Raw genomic sequence first — 25,520 nt, 5'->3', positions numbered from 1 at the left:
TATGTATTTTTGAATGTACACCCGGGTTATTAACACAAATGTGATGCAATGTTTACATTTCGAAAATGTATCCTCTTCATGAAGCATTAGTATATTGTGTTTACTTTCAGGAATAATGCGAAGTCGGGAAACAACTATGAGAGTCTTTATCAGGAATAAATGCAAAAATATAATATCAGGGATATTGCTATTTGGTGATGAGCACTGCACACCTAGCACACCCAGAATATTCATCCCCTACTGATTACTATTCTCCTTATGAAATGCTGTTAGATTTTTTCTGTATAGTCATCATTCGACATGCAATCTTCTTTATTGGCCAAAGTTTTCCATAATGTGTAGATCACAATATTTTTACAACTGGGAAGAGAAGAGGGGATACCACCCCCTCTAACTGCAGAATTATTATTATTGTTACTACAGTAGACGCCGCTTATTGTGATCACTTTAGGACAGTCACTTTTCGATAGCAATACCCGGCTGATAACATTAAGCAATGGATATAAAAAATTGCATCATTTATTGTAATTTATTGTTATGAACATAATTTAAATTATTGTTATAAACAATTTTTTAATAAGAAACAACGTAACATTTATTTTAAAAACTTATATAGTGTTGTCTTGTCATGTCTTTGAATAATAGCAGTTCATGAATAAGTTGCTCATACTCATAATGCCTTTCAAAGTTTGTTGCGCTCTATGTTGCACACTGCAGCCAAGTATTCGTAGAGCTTCTTGCATCTGGGCATTGGTTGGAGGAGCTTCTAAAATTTGTTCTTCTATACTTGTATTAGGTTCACTATCTTCTATTAGTTTAAAGTTCTCATTGAAAGCAGCTTGACATATTTCCGACACTGTCACTGTAGCCACCACTTCAACGTTGTTATCAATATCCAACCAATTTTCAAATTCATCTTTTGACACACCGTCTAGGGTTTTATCAAAACTTTCATTTGTAAGATATTCAAATTCTTCGGAGGAAGGAGTTTCAAAGTTTTTCTTAAAAAATCCACCATTTTGGAAGCAGTTTTCAATAGTCTTCTCAGAGACTTGTTTCCATGACATTGCTACCAAATGCAATGCATCAAGAAGGGAAATCTTTTTTGCAATTGCACTTGCATCCGATTGGTCTTTTATATAATCAAGTTCAGCTTTAATTTTCGCATGAACTTCCCTGCAATAATAAGCTTTAAAAGCTCGCATGATGCCTTGGTCACATGGTTGAATTAACAATGTAGTGTGTTAGAAGGCAAGAAAATTACTTTGATGTTCTTTAACGATAAATGTTTATGTGTGCAGTGCAGTTGTCTACTAACAAAACAATTTAAGATCCCACCTAACTAATCAATTGTTGAAAATGTCATTAGTCACCCATGCATTTGCACTAGAACAGTAGTCAACAGGCAAAGTTTTAACACCTTTAAAACACCAACGATTTTTACTTTTTCCAATCACTAGGAGCTCTCGATCCTCACCATTCATATTAGCAACTATCACTTGTTCTTTTGAAGATTTAAATCCTTTAATACTTTCATTTTTAAACAAATAAGTATGCTCAGGCATTGCACAAAAATAGAGTCCTGTTTCATCTGGACTGTAAATATCCTCAGGAGAATATTCAGCAATAATTTTTGGACACTCAGTCTTAATCCACACATCAGCTGATAAAAAAATCAGCACTTTTTTCTTCACCACTTGTACACAATATTCTCTCGCTTTTTCCACCTGTTAAACCATCCATCAGTTGCAGTGAAATTTTCTTTGCCCTTTGTTTTTGCAAGTTCTTCTGCTTTTTGATACATCAAAGGACCATTAATCGAAGCATTCTTTGCACAAACTTTACTAAACCAAATTTTTAATGCTGATTCAACTTGAGTATCCTTACCAGATCAGGTTCTCTTCTGATCCATATTCTCATTAGTAAGAGCTGAAGTTTCAATGTTTGATCTGTTTTTTAAGATCTTACACAAGAATGGTTGTGAAATTTTTAAATGTACAGTCGCACTACACTGACTCATTTTGGGCAACTTATCATAGCACTCTAAAAGTCTTTGCTTTCTTGAAAAGATAAAGCTTTACTTTTTTTACTTGCTTCTGCCATAATACTAACAGCCATTTTAATGAGCACTTAAAAAGTCAAATTCACTTACTGAAAGAGAGCACAAAAATAAACTTGAAAAATCACAATTAGACTGTATTTATACCCCCTTGCATTTGCATGGTAGATTTTATGGAAGATTAAGATTAAAAAAAGATTAAGATTGCCCACCTGCATTTGCCTGGAAGATATAAGATTAAAGGAAGATTAACAAAAAAGCCACAGGTTTCAACAAAAGTTCTTTGTCAAATTTTCTCTTGATTAACCCTTATTTCTTAGAATTCTGAGATGCAAAAGGCTAAAACATTCAAGGATTTTGATAACAATAACTGAAACTTTGTTTATAATAGATGGATTATTTTAAATTCATTTTGAATGATGGTTTTGGGACCAACTGATTTTGATAATAATAGCCGATTGACAATATTATCCGCAATCACAATAAACGGATTCTAACATCAAACCTCCATGGAATCAGACTCATCATGAGAGGCAAACACTATTGCACACAATACTCATACGATCATGCTTTAAACTGATTCAATGTGTCTACATTCACAACATACTCAGGCGATGTATTCCACTCACCAACCACTCTCCATGCAAAGAACCTTCTCCTCACTCCTCTGCTCAGACTCTCATTATACAGTTTCTAGCAATGGCCTCTTGTTCTCTCCCCCCCTCCCTCTCCCATTCTATGAAAAATGTCTTCCATGTCAACCTGATAACAACTCCCGACTAGCCTATCCACACGTATGATAACATGCGCGTGGATAGGCTTTTGTGTTCGTCAGACATTTTTGTAATAGATTTCACAGTTTGATACGAACACAGATGGATAAGAAAATAACTATTTATTAACTTAAAAGCTCAAAAAAGCATCTTCAGAGCACACTTTTATTACTTTTATTTTATTTCATTTTTTCAAACTTTCTAAGACTATCATTTGGACTACTATTTCAAAACTTTGAAATTTTTTTTTTTTAAACCTAGATGGCGCCATATTAGGACTTTAGTCTTGTGTTGCACGCTGCAATTACTTTTACTAGCCCCACTGTTACACCAGATTGTGGTTGTTTTACATTTGTAACAAACTTTGTGTTGTGTGCTCCGAAGATGCTGGATATAATACCAGTCAAATATTAGCTTTTAAGTTAATAAATAGTCATTTTCTTATCCATCTGTGTTCATATCAAACCGTGAAATCTATTACAAAAATAGCTTATAACATGTCTCAATCATATCCCCCTTCTTCCTCCTATTCACGACGCTTTGCAACTTACATTCTCTCAATCTGTCCTCGTACTTCACATTCCAAAGACCACCTTTGTGAATCTTCTCTGGACCCTTTACAACATATCCTTGTCACCATCCAGTGACCAAATCTGTAATCCATATGAGATCTGATTTACTCTGCATTGCTTTTCCTAGTTTTGCATCATCTGCATATCACTAGTTAAACCCATCCCAATATCATTAACATACAAATTGAACAACAATGGTCCCACAACTGACCCCTGGGGTACAGCACTAGTGACCTTCCTCTTTCGGGATACTGCACCCCCATACACAACTTTCTGATACCTATCTGACAGCCAATCACTGATCCAATTCAAAAGTCTGTTATCCAATTCCCATATGTTTCAATTTATTTACTAGCTTGTCATGTGGTAGTCTATCAAAAGATTTTGCAAAATCCAAGTACACCACTGTATATGCATCTCCCCTGTCCAAGGTATTTGTCACCTTGTTATAGTACATAAGTTAGTGAAACATGATCTCCCTTTAACAAACGCATGCTAATATCCACAGAGAATACTGCTGTTATCAACTCATTTCTGTATCCTACTTCTCACCAATCTCTCCAGATATACAGACCAGCCTATAATTTGAAACTACAGCCTTATCACCACTTTTACACAGTGGAACAATTTTACCCTCCTTCTACTCCCTCTTGGAACCTGTGCTGTTGCAAGACTCATTAAACAGGCATGCCAGTGCTACTGCCAATTCCCAGGAACATTCCCTTAAGGTGAGTGGTGATATGTCATCAAATCCTATAACCTTATTGACATTAGTTTATTTATTTCCTCAAATACCTCTTGCTCACTCACAATTAAGCCATCTTCTCTTATGCCCTCTACACTTAAGTTCCTCACGATTCCACCCAGATCAGGATGAAACACCCTTATAAATCGATCACTGAATATCTCAACAATGTCTTCTGCAGCAGCTGCCATTCTACCACTTTCATCCATTAACATCATCTTACCATGATCATTCTTCCTTCTATTTGCCACATATCTAAAAAAAAACTCTCTAGGATTCTTCTTCACCTAATTTGCCAATTTCTGCTCATACTGCACTTTTATTTTCCTTACTAACTGAGTCCTCTCCTGGCATGTTCTTTATTCTCTTCATATAACTGATTATTACCATTATTCATCTTGTACTTCCTCCAAAGTACCTTCTTTTTCCAGATTTCATGCTTAAGCTCCACATTCATCCATTTTACACCTATCTCATTCAGCCTTTTAGCCTTTGGAATACATTCACACATTGATGCTGTTATGCATTTCTTTGTCAGTTCCCAAGCATTTATTTCCTTATTGCTCAACTCCTCGTCCAAGCTGTCTCCTAAGCTTGTCATAATCATCAGCCTTATAATTCCACATATATCCTTTCCTCACAAAAGTCTGCATATGGCCTGCCATGACCCAGGTGATCACTTGCACCAACTGGAGTAAAGTGTGAAACCCCCTCTCACAATTACATGATGAAATTACAATTACTCTGATGAAATCATCAGATCTAGAACTCTCGATCCTTGCATACCCTTTTTCCATGTGCTGCCTGAGATAGTTATCTCTTATGAAATTCATTTTCCTTATTCCCAAATACTATCACTTCATTCTAGTCTATACTGCCATAATTAAAATCACCCATAATAATTACCCTTCCTTCGTTCACTAATTCAAGTTGTTTATACATTTTTTCCTCACCACCCTCCACATTCTCAGGCCTATAGCAACATCCAACTAAATATGCCTTCCTGTCAACTTCCATATTACACCACACTACCTCATAACCATTACCACTATTTCCCTCTTTCATGTCTACCTTATGTGGATATAATTCCCCTGCTATCATCACCAGCACTCCCTCTCCCTTCTTTCCTGTATATCCTCACAAAAAATACTATACCCTTCCATTTCTATTCCTGTTAGAATCTCATCTTCATTCAACCATGTTTCACTTATTCCAATGATTTTGGGGTGAATAAAAATCAGTGAAACCATTTCATCTCCCTTGTTCCAGATACTTCTGGCATTTGTAAACAAACACAATAATTCATTATTAGGTCTAAAACCAGTCCTATCCAAGCCACTTGTTGGTTGATTTCTCCACCACACCTGGCCAGTCAACTTTATCACATATATCTGCTCAATCTCAACTTCCACATCGCAATATACTCATCTTCATACACACATTTACCGCCACTTACAACATCCACTCTCTCTATGCCAGGTCTGCCTGTCCACCCAGGCTCTCCCCCATTTCCCTGTCCCTCTTGCATTTCCATTCTCTCTCTCTCTTCATCTCTCACACTACTACTGTTTCCACTGCCAAGCACCACTTCTGTCTCTTCAATGCCACTCTCCTGATTTTTTCCCTTCATCTCTTTGTTCTAATCTATTGCATGCATCACACACTATACTTCCATCCAGCAACACTTTCTCCAGTATGCCCCCAAAGCCATTCAAATGCAACCCATCGTGCATGTCTAATTTCACCCTTCCCATGCCATACATCCACAAATTGTACTCCCCTCTCCACACGCAGCTCCGCTAGCATACCATTCATGATTTTGGGTCTCCGTTGCAACTCATCATCATACCTCGGCAATGCACTGACAACCTTTCCTACTACGTTGTTATCTTTCACTCTTCTCAATAGCCTCCTGATATTCACCCTCACATCCTCTTTATGTCCACTTAGATTGTCCCTACAATCATAACTAACTCTTTTGCTCGTTTCTTCCTCATGTGTAATGGCTTGGCTTAATTATCCTCCTCATTCACCCTCTTGGATAGCAGACCTTATGGACTCTCTCTCAGTAACTAGTCCTCTAACTACGGAATCTCCATATACTGCTATCCTGGAATCACTCGTTACCTCTTTTACTCTTTTTTCTTTCATTCTATTCTCTTTCACACTTTTGGCAGAATTATGAGTGCGTGTGAATGAGTAGCAATCTTATGGAAAAAAAAGTGCCTCTGAAAAAAAGAATAAGCTGTCATTTGTTATCTGACTATTAGAAAAAGAATGCAAGGTTGTACAGGTCTACCCAGAGAAGCTTATACAGGGTGTTCGGGATAAATTTGACATATTTATAATTAATTATATTTTTCCCTAAGTTACATGTATTAACACACACTTCTCTTCATTTAAAAGTTTGGACCCTTCTTCATTCATATACAAGATGTCAGAAAGGATGGATAGCTGGAACCCACCTGAATCATGGAAGAGAATAACTTGTATCATGATGATTCGTGCCCGCCATCAAAATAAGGATATTACGACTGCTGCCCAATGCTCCCTGAATACAGTAAAAACAATCAGGCATGAACTAGAGACTTGCAATGGTGACTACGAGGATGTAGCAAGAAGAAAGATCCCTAGCAGACGATCTGATTGCGTTCGTACAGCAGAATTCCTCGCAAATCTGCAGGAACAGGTGTTGAAGAACCCTGGCATTGGAATTCGGGCTTTGTTCGTGGAGTTGCTAACTGTAGTCAAGCCCTGGATAACAAGGGTAGCCAATGGTAGGCCGTATGTATGGCAGCAGGATTCGGCCCCTTGCCACACCTCTGGGAAAAGTCAAAAATGGTTGTCTGAAAATTTCTACGACTTCACCAGTCCAAATGTTTGGCCTCCAAACTCCCCAGACCTTAACCCCATGGATTATTTTGTATGGGGCGCAGTTGAAAAAGACACCAATCGCACTTCCAGTAATACAAAAGCCCAGTTAATGGATAAAATTAAAACAGTTTTTGCGGCCCTTCCCAGGGAGACTGTAGCATCAGCTTGTTCGAGGTTCCGAAGCAGAATTGAAGCTGTGATCGATGCTAATGGTGGTTATTTTGAGTAAATCTTGTTGATAGTATTGTAATTAACTCTGCCTGTAATGTTTTTTTGTCAATTCATTAAATTTAATAGATACAAAGAAGATTTTCTTTTTCCTTACGAAACTGTCAAATTTATCCCGAACACCCTGTATTTATTGATATTACAGCTGAGTTTTAATTGGGTGTTAACAAAATATAAAAATATACAACGAAACACCAACCAGTTTCACCAACAAGAAACTGGTAGCTTCTTCAGGATAAATAAACCAAAAGATGACAAGCGAAAAAAATATATATATTATCATAAAAAAAACTGGAAGAAACCATTATAGTTTGAACAACAGAAGCACATTTGTGACATGTGCTTCTATTTTCTAGCACTATCTGGAGATGATTAACTGAATCAGGTAATGTTAAACAATCCATTCAGTGTTTTCCAGATATCATTTAGGATTAGTCCTTGGTTTTTGTTGACAGAACTATGTGAATGAATGACAGTACTAGATTCTTTAACTATACAAGCAAGAAGATTTTCTTCAAGATATGGCATAGAGGCTTTGTCTAATTCAGCATCATGACATGTTGGAAGAGCGGTAAGCTAGCCCTGATTTTTTCTCTCTGTTATAAGTTACATCACTAAGATGTTCCTTCTTTCTTATTTCAAAACTTAAAGTCTGACTTATGTAGGGAAAACCACACAAAACAGGAATTCTGTAGGATGTTTGTAGAAGAAACTGTCCTTTGGAGAATGAAAAAAGCTGCATATAGCATGAATAGGTTTAACCACGCTACCGGCCAGGACGTATATATATGTCCACATTACCATGGATGTGAAGTGCATATTAAAATTGTAATATCATTGATATTACATTGAAATTTATGATGGATACGAAGCTTTTGAAGATGTGTTTTTGATCTTTAATGGCCGGTAAGGTGGTTAATGGCTGCCCTGATTTTATGAATTTTAAATAGGTTGGCAGTTTTAATGGATAGACTGCCAACGTAAGGAATTGAAATTGAGTCCCTATAATGAATGCCAAGCTTATATTTAGATGATATTAATTGAGACTGCAGCAGGAACGGCTGAGAACTAGGAATCATTGAGAACAATAGGGATAGCACACAAAGGAATGGAAAAAGCAAGCAGATATTCAGAATATGGTACAATAAAGAGCATTAAGGTAAGAAGAAATTATTAAAAGATGACATATAGGAAAATAAAAAGAACAAGAAAAGGGAAGAAAGAATAAGGAAAGAGAAGATGGGTAGATCTGCTTCAGAGCAGATGCATAGTAACTTATTCTCCTACCAGTCTGACTACACTGACAAAATTTTCTAATATCTTCAAAGAAACAGATCCCTTTGGTTTTCTTTTCTTGTTCCTTCCCACTTTTCTTTTATGCAATCTCTACCTCTTTTTTCATGCTCTCTCTCTCTCACACACACATTCATTCTCCATTTATTTTATCATATTCCACTCACTATCCTCATTTGTTTGTTTTCTATTCACATGACTCCCAGTTCCAAGTCCTACCCCCCCCCCCTCCATCACTTCATTAATACTACGAGCTTGGAGGTAGGAGTGGAAGGAAAAGAAGTAGGATTTACCCTAACTTTATTCTTTTTGTAATAATGAACAAAGACCATGTGTAAGCTCAAACTGTTATTTGGACTCTGACTTTATACATGAAAGCAGAACATATATTCCATCTGCATATGGCACTAACATGCTATATGTCTTGTGACCCTTCATGTATAAGACAAATGTAGCAAAGGATATTCATAGAAGAAGCAAAACTGTTTTTGTATCTCATCAGGAGGGTTTGCACAGACTTCCTGCATGGATTGAAGATGCTAACTGTTCAATAGTGTGAAGTGCAAGGTTCATTTATGGAAGCTAAGGATGGGATGCTGTGTATTCAATTGATTGAGATGTATTAAAGGAGGTGGAGGAGATAATGATTTGAAGGGAAAGGTAAACAAGTACCTGAAATTTAGGATCAATGTTGCAAGAGCTGTGCAGACAATGGAGTACAACAATAATGAGAAAGATAGTGACAGGCAGAAATAAAAATTATACTTCCTTCGTGCAAGTTTTTAATCAGGCCATATGGACCATGGACCACTGAGTGCTAGTCTTGTCATCTGGCTTTCATGAAGATTTTGGAAATGAGTCCATAGAAGATTGATTAAGGTAAAGTCGGGTCTTTGGAATGCTAGGAATTCTATGAAGATAGAATGAGGAAATGCCTTTTGTAGAACCTTAGTAGATAAGAGAATGAGTGATATGACAGAAAGTGGTGAGGGATATGTACTAAATTAATACATAGGAGAGAGTTCATAGAGTGAAGGAAGATGGGCCAACGCTGAAGTTGCATTAAAGAGGATGTAAGTAGATAGATGAGTTTCATCAAAGTGTAATATCAACTGCTTGCAGATCTTAGCTCTGTTTTAAATGTCTTTCTACTGATAGATATATTAGTGTTCAGTTCAGCAAGCCCATCTAGTATATTCTAGTATAATTTTTTCATTCCTGCTCAAGATTATGCCCTCCTTATCATTAAAGAATGTTGTCCTATGATGGAAATCTTTTTGACTTGTATTTATTTTTTTTGTAGAATGCTCTGCTTTCATTTACATTTCAATGATGTTCCAGTTCCTTAAGTACATGCTCATTGTATTTTCTTGTGCTCTCTTTGTCTTTCCATGTAGGCATACAATTTCCTTTGATGCATTCTTCTATATGCCTCATTTTTTGCTGCCATAACAACATGTTCATATTCTGTATCAAACCAATGACTGAAATCAATAGCATATTTTTCCTAGGATAAGCACAGCAAAAAGGAACAGGAATAACCACTACATCATTATAACCTTCACAATGATGCAGGGCTAGCAATTATTATCACAGTCATTAAACACTCACCCATACCCATGCACAAAAAAAGCTTCAGCAGCAATTTTAAATTAAAGACTTTTTTTAAAACCTAAGTTAAGTAGCTATGGATGTGTTAAACTTCCCAAAAAAAAGATGGGAAACAATCATTCTTAGGCATCAAGAGTTACAACTTAGCTTCCTACTAGTACCCAGAGAGGTCACCAGAGTCTGGAGTCCTAACTAGGATTCCAGACTCTGTCTATTAAGTTTTGCTTTATTTTGTATTGCTTTTGAGTTTGTTATAATTTATATTGTAATCCTTGAGGATGTCACTGCGACAAACGAAATAATGGAAGCATTAAAATGTTGTTTAATTCATTCCTTGGAATTTTCTTTCCATTAATGTCCAACATGAGACCAAAGGGTCTTCTGATCCTGATTATATGAACTCTCATCTTGTTTTGCCATTTTTTGTCTTCCTTTTCTGATGTATATGTCTGAAAAAGTAATATGCAATATTTATCGAATTGTTTCTTTATTCTATGAACTATTGTCCTGCTGCTGATGCTTTTCAATTCTTTCAAAAATAGTGAAAAATTCCATCACCAATTAATTTCTTCACAAATAATCAACAATTGCCAGTAAGAATTCTGTTGTCCTCAATTAACAGTGAAACTACTTAATCTAATACTAATCATTTCCAAAGCATTCTACTGGGTATGGCATAAAGATCTTAGCAAGCTACCATAGACATCCTCAGGGACTTAAAAAGAGCTCTAAGGCGATTTCCTTGCACAGTTACTCCTCTAGTGAAATCAGCAGACAAAAAGTGCTCTACTGCAACCAAAAAGTTAAAAATTTATGAATTAGTCGAAGCCTATATTTATTTAATAAATAACATGTCAATTTATAAATGACCCAGTTATATCTTACATTAAAATATAGCAATTGATGAACTAAAGGCAATTTAAAATCTCCTGCAAAGTAAAGGATTCTTAAACAATAATTTATCAGCAAGACTGCTATTGTAAAATTGTTTAAAAAAAAAACAAAACTGGAGTGTAAATCAGTAAGGTGGTAGAAGTGGTCGTCAAAAATTAGGAATCTTCCACCTATATCAAGAAAACTGTCATAGTGCAGATGCTTATTTTTGAAACTGAATGAAGTTTTGTTATAAGAATATGAATCATCCAAAGAGAATAATACATAATAAAAGCCATTTCAATTAATTTAATCACTAATGAATTAAAACAACTGAATGTTTCTAGTAAATATTGAATGTACTTTTTTGACATTTATAACATTAAAAAAATCAATATATTTACTGCTATGCTGATAAAGAAAAATGCCTGAATTGTTTTTTATGTTCTCATCAAGAAAACTATAATATTTAAAGAAGATAATGTAGTGTTAACCTATATTTCCAAAAGTTTTCCATAAGACTGAACTCATTTCAAACATCTCTGTAATCAATCTCAAAACAACTTAGAGGAGTCAAATTTCATCTGGGGATTACAGATCTGTCTTTACCTTTGACATAATTTTAAGATTTTTTATAAAATTAGGTAATTACATATTAGAAAATAAAACTATACCCCAGCTGGACTAGCAGCAGAACTTGCTTCAGCTGAAAGAGGACTATTGGGGCTTGGATCACAACTGTTGGTTAATGGTTGTGGAGGAGAGAGGGGTATGACTCCTCTTACACCCTGGGTACTACAGAGAAATTGCTGAACTTGTCTTTGTTGACTTTGTCTGACATGATACGGAGTTGGATTCTCCAATTTGGTTTGAACCTAATAAAAAAAAATATAAAAAAATCATCAGAAAGTTCATGAAATGTACATCCATGATAAAAGAGAACAAATAATAACACACTTTAAAAAATAAAAATAAAATGAGTATGTTATAATTTGTGTTTTGTTAAAAACAGCAACTTTCTCATATATTTTCATGAATTAGCAAAAAAAAAATATCTTAAAAATCATTTGACTTTTTTGGCACTTAAAATATCTGAAATTATGATTATCATTACAGTTAAGCATTTTTCTCAAATCTATCAGACGTATACTCCTGTAACAGATGTTATATTTCTATCAGAGAAATTATCACAGATCAAAATGTACAACCATCATGATGCACCATAATGTTTGTGATGGTATAAGCCAATACACAATGCAATTTGGTTGAATAAGTTGTAAATTTCCATTAGACAATGAACATTCAAGACTTAAAACAGCTAAGCTATATATGATAAGAACATAAATATCATGAAGATGGCAAATGTTCTAGAGGCTCCTGAAAAAGCTTAGAACTGGAAACAAACAGTACTGTCAAAATGAAATAAAAAATAATAAAGATGACAAAACAAAAGATAAATATTTATCTAGAGTAATTAATTACTTTGAAAGAATCAATTGAAATAAGCAGTTAACCAGTAGTAGAAAATATAACAGAGGAATGCAGCCTGAAGTACATATCAGCACTTGAAGTAGAAGAAATCCATCAAAAACCTGAAATAGAGGAAAGGCAGCAGGACACATTATATTCAACCAGAAATGCTCAAATACGAAAGTATTGTAGTTTTAAGATGGCTGCACTGCATAATTCAGAAGGTCTGGCCAAAACACAGTGCTGTCACAGTACTCATTTATAAATAAGGAAATAAAAATAAAATGTAAGAATTAGAGAGAAATTTCTCTACTGAGTGTTTCAGGTAAAATTTATGCAGCATACTTGAGAAGAAGCTAAGAAAAAATTATGGAAGGGAAACTTCAGGGAAAAAAAGAATTCAAGAAAATAGAAGTTGTCAAGAACACATTTTTACTTTAAGACAGATAGTTGAGAAATCATGGGAAAATAACAAGGATATTTATTTAAATTATGTAAATCAGGAAAACAATACAAGATCACAAGAGAAAAGCTGTTCATAATCCTACAATTAAATGGTGTAAATGGAACATTATGCATAGTAATACTTTTACTAGCCAATGAATTAGAAACCTTTATGCAGATGTATGTAAACATCACTTACACAGCGTATATGCAAAATACTTGGTCACATGTGTCATTGACCTGTTCTAGGCAATTATTTAAGAATGTCACTAGTCAAGTAATCATCAATAATGTTGATCCCAATGGGAAAAACAAAGGGTCTTTAGGAGTTTGATAAAGGCTTATTACGGGTGCCAGTCTGGCTGGAACCACAATCCTGAAAATTGCAGAGCTGACTGGTTGCTCAAAAAGGTGAGATATCTGGGTGTTTAATCAGTGGAAAATAACTCACATTGCTTGTTTAAGAGGTGTAAACAGTATTCCTATGAAAGTCTATCAGGAATGAGATCACTGTCATCTAAGAAGGCTTGTATAGACAAACAGAACTTCCTGTGTGCAGCAACTGACCAAAGCATTTAATGAAGGCTGTTCTGGACCCATATCTCACCATACTATGTGCAGGGAATTGAAGAGAATCAGTATTGACAGTCACATTCCTATACAGAACCACTGATTTCTGTGAAGAACTGGAAAGTTCGTCTGGTGTCAGGAACACTGTGACTATACTGGAAGACTGGAAAAAAGTCATGTGGTCCTGACGATGTGGCCTTTTCAGTGCCGAAGGTAGGCAGAGAGTTTGGTAAGAGCCCCACGAAGCAATGAACCCAGCTTGGCTTGTAAACACAACTCAAGGTTCTGGATGTGGTGTTATGGGTTCTGCTGGTACAGAATGGGTCTCCTGATATTGCTGGATGTTTCATGGACGACAATGTTACTATCCATTGTACAAGAATTATACAGCAGTGGTTCAGTGAGTATGACAGTGACTTCCACCATCTTCCCTGGCCACCACAAAACCTGGATCTGAACCCCATTGAGAATATATGGGAAATGTTAGAAAAAGATCCAGGAGCAAAGTCCTCTGCTGTCAAATCTGAGCCAGTTAAAAGACTCTCTGGTGATTGCCTAGTGTGTAGATGGAGATTCAATCCAACACCTTGTGGAATCTATGTCAAACCACATGTGCCATAATTCAGGCTAAAGTATTAAAATCAAAGTATTAAATGAAAGTTTCTAATTCTGTGGCTGGTATGTGTATATAGGTATGTGTATAAATAGAATTAAGTTGTAAATCAGCTATTAGCTGAATTGAAGGAAAAATCGGAGAAGGGTATATTGCTATGCACACATTATGAAAGAAATGCGACAATAAACCTGATATCAAAATCTGAAATATTCACCTCACCTTCTTACTTTGTGCAGATGTTATAACTCCTAAATAAATCCAGCACAAGACTAGGATTCTTTAAAACTAAACTGAATACTTATTGTAATAAGTTTGGTATGAAAATAAATAATAAAAATACAAAAAACATGAAAATAGGCAGTAATCTAGTAAACATCAAACTGCATTATTATGGACAAACTATAGAACAAGTAAAATAATTCAGTTAATTATGTACAATTTCTAGTAAGAATAGCAAAATAAATTTGGAAATAGATAACAGACTAAACAGAGCAGGTATGGGAAACCAGTTGAAAAAAATTCATATGGAAAAAGAGAGAATTGCTAAAACACTCAACTATTAGCTATAAAGAAAGAGCATTCAAACCAATTTTAACTTATGGATCTGAGAGTCGTTGAGCACATAGTAGAGAACATAGATATGATAGATGTTGGAAGTTTTTTCACTTTCTTATGCTATAAATTATATATTTGGTTTAATCCTTTATCCAAGTGTAAGCAAACAAAGTTTGCGCCTGAAGTATCTTCAGGGGCAAACTCGTGGCAAAGGTAGACTGACTTCACATCACTTGCCTTAATATCCGCCATAATGCAAAGCACATCTCCTTGTCGACATGTATAATGCTATGCATTATGGGAAGGGTCATTACCCAGACCAATTTTGACCTTTATTGAGATCTCTTCAGTGGGAGCCAGACCCAGAGGTGATACTGTAAAATCTCGTATAGAATAAAAATAGAAATATTTTTTTCTATGTCGATTTTACATGGGCAACTAAATTACATAATATGCTTGTAAAAGAATGTATAACTCACTGATTTAATGAACTGAGATAAATGTTGTAACTAAATGTTAAAATATTTGAATAAGAACCAAAAGATTTGTAACTAAAATTAAGCTCAGACAGGATTAGGCTAGGAGACCTAAGGCTAGCAACAGTCGCGAAGGTCACCGGATTATGAGTTATCCTGCCAAAACCCAGCGATAGTGTGGGTGATGGAGAAAACCCTCTAGTAAATCCGAGGGACTTTAGAGAAGAAAGGCCAAGGTCGGTAGAATGATATAAAAGACAGAGATTGAGTGACTAGGGGGCTCTCGTTTCGAAGTTTGATCCTGTGCAAAGCCTTTCTGAGGACAGGGAGAGTCGCATTTCCGCGAGCAGCAGTTCCAACAAAGATGGGAAGTTCATTAGTAGCAGAGACGGCCTTTTCAAGATACCCCCCCCCCATGAGATTCCCCGATGATCTACATGTGTGCTGATTTATCGCAGCCATGTCCTAGTGCCAGAGTGAAAGTTAGCTGGGAAGAAGCGGAAAGTGCCCGTAAGCCTTGAGGATCTATGACTGTGTAATGAACTAGAAAGTTTCATGTAATATCCTAGATTGTGAAGTTCAAAGAGACAAATGTTGGTTCTGTTATCTAGTGGCATTAGAAAGAATCGGAAAGTCATATTTTGGTTTGAATGTGAATAGTAGAATACAGAGATCTAAAGATTTGTTTATGTTGTGTAATGCTAAGAGTGAATGTGGTTTAAGTTTTGCATTTTATTGTTTACAACGTGAGAGAAAGTTGTGTTAAGTATCATTCAAGTGTCTGAAAAGTTAATGTGTAATTATCATTTCTTTGTCTTAAAGCTTAAGCAAAATGCTTAATTGATTTTGTGGAGAATCAGACACATGACAAGTATTGTCTCCAGCGTACTCTTGTTGTCTTAGTTAGAACCAGACACGTGATATGTGTTGTTTGAATGTTGTATATAATTTTTCATAGTAAGAATAAACATGTTGTTTTTGTTAATAGCTTGCCTGATCTTGTTTAGCCAATGCACTTCTCATAAAAATACTGAACCTGTGTGACCTAAGAGTTGTAATAGCCACAACTGACTGATTAATTAATAGGAGTTGCTTGAGATACAGTTAACTTAAGAGTTATTTTTGTGCTTAGCTGAATATTTCTCTTGTATGTAAAGAAAGGAACAACAATTCTTTTACACGATCCTCAACACGTTTGCTGCCACGCTCCTCAGGCATAGTTTGTTCTGGCACGCCAAGTGCTTTCGCGTCTTCAAGGTCACTACGAGTAATCTCGTAGCCAGCTTATCAGACATAATTTTGTTTCATATGCCAACTACGAGTAATCTCGTATCACCCCCATCTTCAAGGTCACTACGAGTAATCTCATAGCCGGCTTATAAGACAGAATTTTGTTTCATAGGCCAACTACAAGTAATCTTGTATCACTTCCACCTATATATTACATGAGCTGATGACAGTGTTTATTGTGTCTAGTCTAGTTTTAGCTTCTAGTCTCTAACAATCTTCAATTTTGCCATGGCCAGTAAAAGAAAACTTACTGATATAGAAGTAGAAGCTTATGCTAATATGAGCGATGATGAATTTCATGAAATATTTGGTTCCAATTCCAAAGATGATTCTACAGATGACTCTAGCGGTGACTCAGATGATGAAGAAACTTTTGAAGATGAAGTTAGCATCCAGCCAAATACATCAACATCTAGTTATTGGGAAAATTCAGAACAAGAGCCCCCACAATTTGACTTTGTTGAAACTGTAGATTTTAAAATTGACACTGGAAATTTCAGTATCAAAAGGTTAGTTGAACTTTTCTTTTCTGAAGATTTTCTCACAATTTTAGTAGAACAAACCAATTTATATGCTTTACAACATAGTGAGCAAAGTTGAGCGCAGATCAAAAAAAGTCAAAGAATTTCAAACTAGAAAGCAATAGACATGAAAAGAAATTATTTCTTGGACTTTTACTTCATATGGGTCCTTGTAATTTACCGTCTGTTAAGCATTATTGGAGTACAAATCAACTTTACAATTTGCCATTTTGGCGCTCTAAAATGAGCCGAAATTGATTTCAAATTTTATTGCGTCATTTGCATTTCACAGATAATTCCCAAGCAACTAACGATAAATTGCACAAATTAAGACCAGTCTTAGATCATTTTAATAGTGTAATGCGAAACAGCTACACACCAGACAGAAACTTATGTATTGATGAGTCAATGGTGTTGTGGCACGGTAGACTGCCGTTTAGGAAATACATAAAAAACAAAAAACATAAATATGGCAGGAAATTCTATGAACTATGCGAATCGAATGGATTGGTGATAAAAATAAAAATTTATACAGGAAAATCTGAATCCTCTTTAGCGAAAATGGGTTGCACATATGATATTGTATTCCACTTGATGAAAGAATATTTAGACAGGGGTTATGTATTGCATATGGACAATTTTTATAATTCTGTAGCTCTGACGGACTCGCTTACCGACAGAAAAACGTATGTGTGTGGAACGCTGAGAAATAATAGGAAAAACAATCCACCAGATGTTATTCAGAAGAAACTAAAGAAAGGGGAATTTGTCTGGCAAAGAAGAGGTCCTGTTGTAGTCAGCAAATGGAAGGATAAGAGGGAAGTTCTTTCCATTTCAAATATGCACAAATTTCAAATGGTTGAAGTCAAAATTAGAATGGTAATTTTAATTAAAACCAAATATTGTTAAGGATTATAATTTGGGTATGTCAGGCACTGATCTTTCTGATCAAATGCTTTCTTACTATTCCACCTTACGAAAGACAATTAGATGGCCAAAGAAATTGGTAATATGCACTTTTGAGGTATACATTCAAAATGCGCATAAATTTTATAACATAATTACTGGAAATGCAATGACTGCATTAAAATTTAGAGATCAATTTATCTCTGTTTTTGTTGGAATGGATGAGCTTACAGCATCAGAGAATATCAGGAGGAGTTGGGATTTTCATTATTTGGAAATTTTACCACCAACAGAAAAAAAGAATGGCCTAACAAAGCCATGCCGTGTGTGTGTGTGTGTACACAAAACAAACGACGACGATGCGAAACACATTATTATTGTCCTGTTTGCCAGGAAAAACCACTACTGTGCATGGAAAATTGTTTTAAAATGTACCATTCTTAATTTGAATAATTTTTTTTTTATTTTATTGATTGGTTTTTATTTTTATTGATTTTATTCGTTTTAAATTGATTTACAAATTACGTGCTATACTATGGATTAACTCGTGCTTGGCATAGGAGGTTGGCAATCGACATAAAGAGTATATTCGTAGTTAGCTTCTGAGGCACATATATAATATACTATATTTTAGTTGAAATTATTTCCCTTCTACCAAGCCCCCAGACGTGCTCTCTGCTTTATTCAGAATCCAAGGGTCCAAATTAAGGTAATTATACTAAGGGTTAACTTGTGTTTGGCATAGGAGGTCGGTAAATTGACATACGAGTATACTCGTAGTTGGCTTGTGAAGCTCATATATACGAACGAGTATACTCGTAGTTGGCAGCGAACGTGTTAATGGCGCACTCGAAAAAAAATTTTTTTTTAATGATCAATACAAATGAAATACGGCAAGGTAGATTAGGGACTTGGCTCCAGCCAGAGGCTTTTCCTAAGTCTCATAAGCATACTTACGGCCTTGAGGAGGGGGGGGGGGGGAAATCAAACTAAGTTAAGGACTAAACGATTAAGATCAATTGCGAGTTTTATATGTGAATTTGAAAGTGAAGTCTATAGACAGTTTGAACTAGCTCAAGCAACTACGATATAAAATAAATAAGAAAGATATTACAATGGTGCAGTTAGTCGACATCTTTAAATAATTAAATATATAGAAAAATATAAAAATTTTACAATACCAAGGTTGAAGTAATGCAGAAGTCATATTTCTATTTACAAGTTGCCAAAAGGTGTCACATCTTATTATTAAATTACTCTGGATTAGAGAAAGCTGTTGGAAGTTTTTTAACTTGGTTATGCTATAAATTATATATTTGGTTTAATTGTTTATTTAATCAAGTGTAAACAAACAAAGTTTTGCATTATGGGATACTAAGGCAAGTGATGTGAAGTCAGTCCACCTTTGCCACGAGTTGCCCCAGTCCTGAAGATACTTCAGGCACAAACTTTGTTTGCTTACACTTGAATAAAGGATTAAATCAAATATATAATTTATAGATATGATAGTTTTGTGAAAAATTAGTGGGGTGAATAGATGTCATCAATGACCGAATCATATTGAAAATGAAGATATGAAGAAACTTGATGTTATTAGCATTCAAGAATGGGAATGAGCAGGCTTAAGATGATATCATAACTTTAACTGAAAATAAGCAGGAACATGAGAACATCAGCTTCATTCTCAATGAGTAATTTACACAAAAAGTAAAACATTTCAACTTGAATAGAGTTATATGGAACAAGAGAGAAATTAGCCAAAACACTAAACTAGCTATACACAAGGCAGTGTTCAAATAAATTTTAACCCATGATATGAGAGCTCTAAGAAACATTAAGGGGATGAATAGATGGCATCTACAACACAACAATATTGAAAATATGGATATTAGGAAGGATCCTGCCATTATTAGCATTCAAGAATGAGTGAGATGAGCTAATTTCTGGTGGCATAGTACTAGTAAAGCAGATGTCTGATGCTAGGAAAAATAACCAGAGGCCACACAAGATCCAAGTGGACTGATGCAGTTAAATGCCATAGAAAACCAAAATATTAATGTAATTAACTTGAAGTGCTAACAGGAAGTTAGTAATACTGTAGACAGTTACTATGTAGTATGCAGGATCCTATAAATCTCTTGAAGATTATATATCAGGTATTTGATTATGTCCAAATGTATAAAGAAAAATCAATCAGTTTAACCATATGCCTGAGGATCACAACTTAGTTATATAGATTATTAGATATATTACCATGGAATCAGCTTCTTCAGAGATTACATCATATGTCCATTCTAGACTACACAGCACAGATCAGCAGATGTGAAAGACTGCGCACGTGTATACATATGCTCAACATAACAACAAAGTGCACAACCTAAGTAGCTTTGAGTGGAGTATGATACTTTCATGCTATTTGCACCTTTGCACCTAGTACCAAGCATGTAGGTGCAAACATCATGGACCCAGCAGCCTTGATGGGGTTTCATGCACAATGCAGTCTAGAGTAGACTAAGAATGGTCCAATAACTAGAAAATATTCACTCAACAGCATTCCCATGACTGGAGGAAACTTGCTGATGCAAGCAAACAACACAGTTACAGATTCACATTAAACTTTTAAATACCATGAAATAACTATTGAATGGTATTGATAGCACTACAAGAAATATCACAACCTATTAAGTTATTAGTATATTATGCTAGATTTCAACCAGCATTCAAAATGCTCGTGAAAGAATACAAGGCACTAACAGTCAAGTAATTATGGAAACAATTTAAAATAGTAACAGACAAAAAGTTAACATTCTGTCATGTATCCTTTTGGGCTTAAAGCAGTCTACAACTGGTGGAGTGAAAGTGGTTTTAAAACAACCATCTCCAAGATTCAGACAAACCAAAGCTGCCTTCTACCTACACAGCTGAACAAAAAAGAACTGTGGCGATGCACTTTCTATAACACTACAGTTCTTTCTCATTCGATAATCCAGTTCGAGTGCTTCAGTGAAACTTACTCCTAAATTTGAAAATTCAATATCTGTATCTGATTTTTATGTAGATATGTAACAGAAGGAACTCGTGATCAAAGAGTGTTAGATCTAATTATAGTGTCAGAGGAGGTTTCAGTTAAAGACGTAAGTATTCTGTTTCCGGTTGGTGACGGTGATCATGCAGTACTCAGTTGAGAAGTGGGGTTTCATGTGAAGAAACTTTCAAAAGAAAGTTTATGAATGTTCCATTCAGAAAAGGTTACATACTGAACTACAAAGCAGGAAATTATGACTATCTGAGGGTGTATGGGGGATTCTGTGCCATGGTTAAAATGTGGTTAAACACAGTTATTGGACGGGAAGGATATTGACAGTGAGCGAGAAGTTAAAAATACTTAAATGATGCAATATCAGAATGTGTCCCTAGAGTTCAAAGAATAAATAGAGTAGTAGTGAAATGGATGTGTAATATCTAATTAAGCAAGAGATTCATAAGAAAAAGATGGTGTGGAAGGAATATCATTTACATAAGGATGACTGATGATAATCATAAGCAGCAGACCCAGAAGAGTCACAAGTGCTGGACGGGAAGCTAAGGCTGAATATGAAAAGAAAGGCACTCAAGTTAAAGACAACCAAAGAATTCTATCATTATGCTGAAAGTAAAAGAAAGAATGAATTTGAAAGAATAACTCTACTGAATGCAGATGGTATGCAGGTGACTGATGCAGAAGTGATTGTTCAACTAATGAGCAAACATTTAGCTAAAAGCTATCAACCTAGTATATGCAACACTAAACTCACAGCTACTGCTTCACCATATGAGTAAACTCATGTGGATAAGGAAGAAGTACTAGAGCTGTTGCACAAACTGAATAAGAATTCCACAACAGGAACTGATGGGATATCAGCACAGATGCTAAAAGGGTGTTCAGCTGAACTGACTATTCCCTTGACTGGACAATATAATTTAAGTCTCAGAACAGGAAAGATCCTGCAGGAATGGAAGGAATGTATAGTCATTCCATTGCACAAAGGTGGTGCAAAGACTGATGTATCCAACTATCAGCCAATCAGTATCTCAGGAGTGGTGGTAAAGATTTTGGAAAAGTTGGTTAGGGCTCACATTCAGAAATGGGTTGACAGAGAATCTCTACTTTGCAACAAAAGGCATGGGTTTACTAAAGAAATGTCATGTTTTAGCAACTTGCTCACATTCTATAATAATAAATGAGTTAGACAAGGAGAATGGATACACTATGAAACTTTTGAATTTTACTAAGGCTTCTGACAGAATACAGCAGGGAAGACTGTTGCATAAATTGGAGAATATGAGATTAGATTATAAACTACTGGCATGGATGAGAGGATAGATGGCTGACTGACAGATATCAAAAAGTCATAAATGGGAGGGGAGGATGCAAAATTCAAGGTAACCAGCAGTGTGCCTCAAGAAGTTCTTGATCCATTGTTATTTAATCTGTACATTAATAACATTGGGGAGGATTTGACATGTGATATACAGATGATGATGCAAAGATAGGTAGGGTGATCAGGAGTACTGCTGATATGTAATATTTGCAGAATGATTTGAATAGGCTGGAATTGTGGGCATGAGAAAATTGCTGTCATTTCAATGTTAATCAATGTAAGGAGTGATTAGACATCCAATGTCTTATTATATTAGTGGGATTATGCTTGAAGAAACTGATGATGCTAGGGACCTTGGAGCTTTAGTAGACAGGAAGTTGAGGTTCAAGGGTCATACAGCAAAAAATTGTAAATGCAACTTAGAGAATAATGGCAATGCTGAAACAAATATGTAAAAATAAGGGAGTCATTTTGCCTTGATAAGACTTCATTTGGACTATTGTCAGCAGGGCTGGTCTCCTGGTTTTCATGGTGATTCTGATACAGTGGAGAGAGTACAAAGGAGAATCAAAAATGATATCAGGGTTGTGGAATACTAATTATGGACACATTTCATTGAAGATTGAGAATTTGCAGATTGCAGACACTAGCAAACAGGAGGAGGGGGTGATATGATTGAGACTTACAAACTTCTGAAAGGGTCATACAGAATTTCACTAGATGGAATTTTTCATTTTATGGAGGGTGGAGAAATGATGTGAGGGCATCCATGGAAGATGAGAATGAATGCCATCAAGAAAGGGATTAAGGCAAGATTTTTCTCTCATCAAGTAGTGTGTGATTGGAATGGATTGCCATTGGATGTTGTGTGCACAAGTAGCATGAATGAATTCAAGAACATGTATGACAGTTGGTGCAAACGGTATAGCCTCCCTTGATGAGTTCCTGACTCAGTGGAGGTCTCTCTTCTCAGAAAGACCATGCAACAACTTTTTAATTCCTATAATCCTAGCTCAAATTACAAGGAAAAAGTACATTGAGTTCCAATTCCTTACATTTCTGGCATCTCAGAATCCATTTCCAGAATCCTTAAGAAATACCATTTATTAGCTAATTTTCTTCCTATCAACAAATTATCAGCATAAATGAATTTATATCCATCTATAAATGTCTCCTCTAGCTATCCCTGATGTCTACCAAGTTCCTTGTGACTGTCATCGTTCTTATTTTGAACAAACTGGACTCCCTGTAGGAAACAGAATACAAGAACACCAATCTTATATTAGAAACAGTAAATCTGAAAAATCTGGCTTGGCACAGCATGTAATAAATACAGACCACAATATCCTATGGGCTGAAACACACTTACTTCATTGATGTTAGTATAAATTTGAATGCTTGTTTAAAGAAAGGGCCCTTACTTCACAGTCTGAACTTAAATCGGAATGACTGTCTATTTCTATCTAAGATATGGGAAAGTCTTATTTTAATCACACATCAATAAATCTTTTTAATAGCTAATGAATTATCAATACTGCAATGGTATTGTTGTATGTATAGCATCATGTGGCTCTTACTTTTTCGAATCAACTGAATTCTACTTTGTAATTAACTATTGTCACCACTGATGATGGCCTGTAATATTAAGGTTGAAATATATGGCCTTAAATAAGCAGTATTACTTATCCCTTGTGTTTTTCATGTTAATTTGAAGAAATTGCCTACACGCATTTGTATATATGATGATTGCAGCTCTTGCTTTTCTTTTACTTTTACGCTTGTATGTCATCCACAAAATTATGCAATGGGAGAAGCAGCTACTGATTTAACGTAATGGTTTGGAAAAAAACTCCAGAAACACAAATAGCCATGTTTCTTGAGCTTATTATAATAGTAAAATTTGATGTTTTAAGGATACTTGTGACATAAAGACTGAATAATATATGCACATAAACACAAGAAAGATATTTAATTAATGAAAAATTTTGGTCTGGAAATAGCAGACCATCTTCAGTGGCACTATAAGAACAGTTTTAAAAAAAAAAATACAAGGTGGAATACTAACAATAGATCATTTAAAAATAGAACAAGCCACGTGATGTTATATCACTAAGTATTAAAGGGAATATTTTTAAGCAGAGACATGATTGAAATAAAGATATTAATTAATAATGTTAAGTAATATAAAATTAACATGAATTAATGAGTTATCCTTAGACTTTCCCAGATTTTTGATATAGATATACAGTCATTCCGATTCAGGTTAGGACGATGGAATAAGGCCTCTATGCTTTCTTTGAATAAACGTTCAAATTTATAACGGGATCTACATAAGAGGTGAGTTTTTGACCAAAGGATGTTGTGGTTAGTTTCAATCCCGTGCTGAGCCAATCCAGATTTTTCAGGTTTGTTGTGATGAATGGAGGATTGATGTTCTTGGATTCTTTTTTCAAGAGAACGTCCAGTTTGTCCAAAATTGGAGAGATCACAGTTGCAGGGAATTTGATAAACTCCAGGAAGAGCTATAGTTGAGCGTTTGTCTTTAGGAGAAGGAAAATGGGAAGATAATTTGTTAATAGGTGAATACGTAGCTGTTAACTCATATATCTTCAGAATTCTTGCGATAGGTTCCGAAATCCCGGAAATGTAAGGAATTGGAACTTGACGTATTGAATTTTCGTTGTTTTGTGGTGGATTATAAGAATCGAGAAGATGGTGAGTACTCTTTTTGGAAAAGCCATCGAGTTTCATGTGTTGTTGGATAGTAGAAAGTTCTTTCTGTAGAAAATTAGAAGTAGAACAATTAGTTTTGGCTCTTCTGATTAGACATTTTATGATTCCTGTTTTTTGACAAGGATGATGGGCTGATTCTTTAAGAATATAATGACCTGTGAATGTTGGTTTCCTGTAAACTGTAGTTGTAAGATTATTTGAAGGTGACCGGATGAGGAGAACGTCTAAAAAAGATAACTGGTTGTTTTCTTCCATTTCCATAGTAAATTTTATACGATGATGTAAGGAATTGATACTGTTTAAAAAAGAAGGTAAGGAGTCGTTGTTGTGCAGCCATACAGTAAAGATGTCATCAATATATCTTACCCAAAAGGATGGTTGAGGGAAAATAGATGAGAAGAGGACTTTTCTAGATGTTCTAAATAAAAGTTGGCTAAAGCAGAAGAGAGAGGACTTCCCATGGCTATTCCTTCTACTTGGCTGTAAAATTTGTTTTGACATAAGAAATATCCGGAGTGTATTACGAAATCAAATAGTTTAATATATGTCT

At 35.3% G+C, this 25,520-nt stretch overlaps 1 protein-coding gene across 2 annotated transcripts in view; it reads right to left on the bottom strand.

Moving 5' to 3' along the window:
* LOC150100718 (microphthalmia-associated transcription factor-like) overlaps window positions 1-25,520 on the bottom strand; it is a 179,675-nt gene that overhangs the window by 18,075 nt on the left and 136,080 nt on the right. For both annotated transcript variants that reach the window (XM_090401966.1, XM_090401967.1), the window contains one exon: window positions 11,703-11,903. In XM_090401966.1, coding sequence (XP_090258092.1) covers window positions 11,703-11,903 — 201 coding nt within the window. The remainder of the gene's footprint in view (window positions 1-11,702; window positions 11,904-25,520) is intronic.

The sequence above is a fragment of the Typopeltis vanoorti genome, chromosome 12 (genome assembly GCF_054136105.1).
Source record: "Typopeltis vanoorti isolate ZY-2024b chromosome 12, IOZ_Tvanoo_1.0, whole genome shotgun sequence".
NCBI lineage: Eukaryota > Metazoa > Arthropoda > Arachnida > Uropygi > Thelyphonidae > Typopeltis > Typopeltis vanoorti.
The sequence above is the reverse complement of the archived record's forward strand: the minus strand, read 5'-3'. Positions and strand labels throughout refer to the sequence as shown.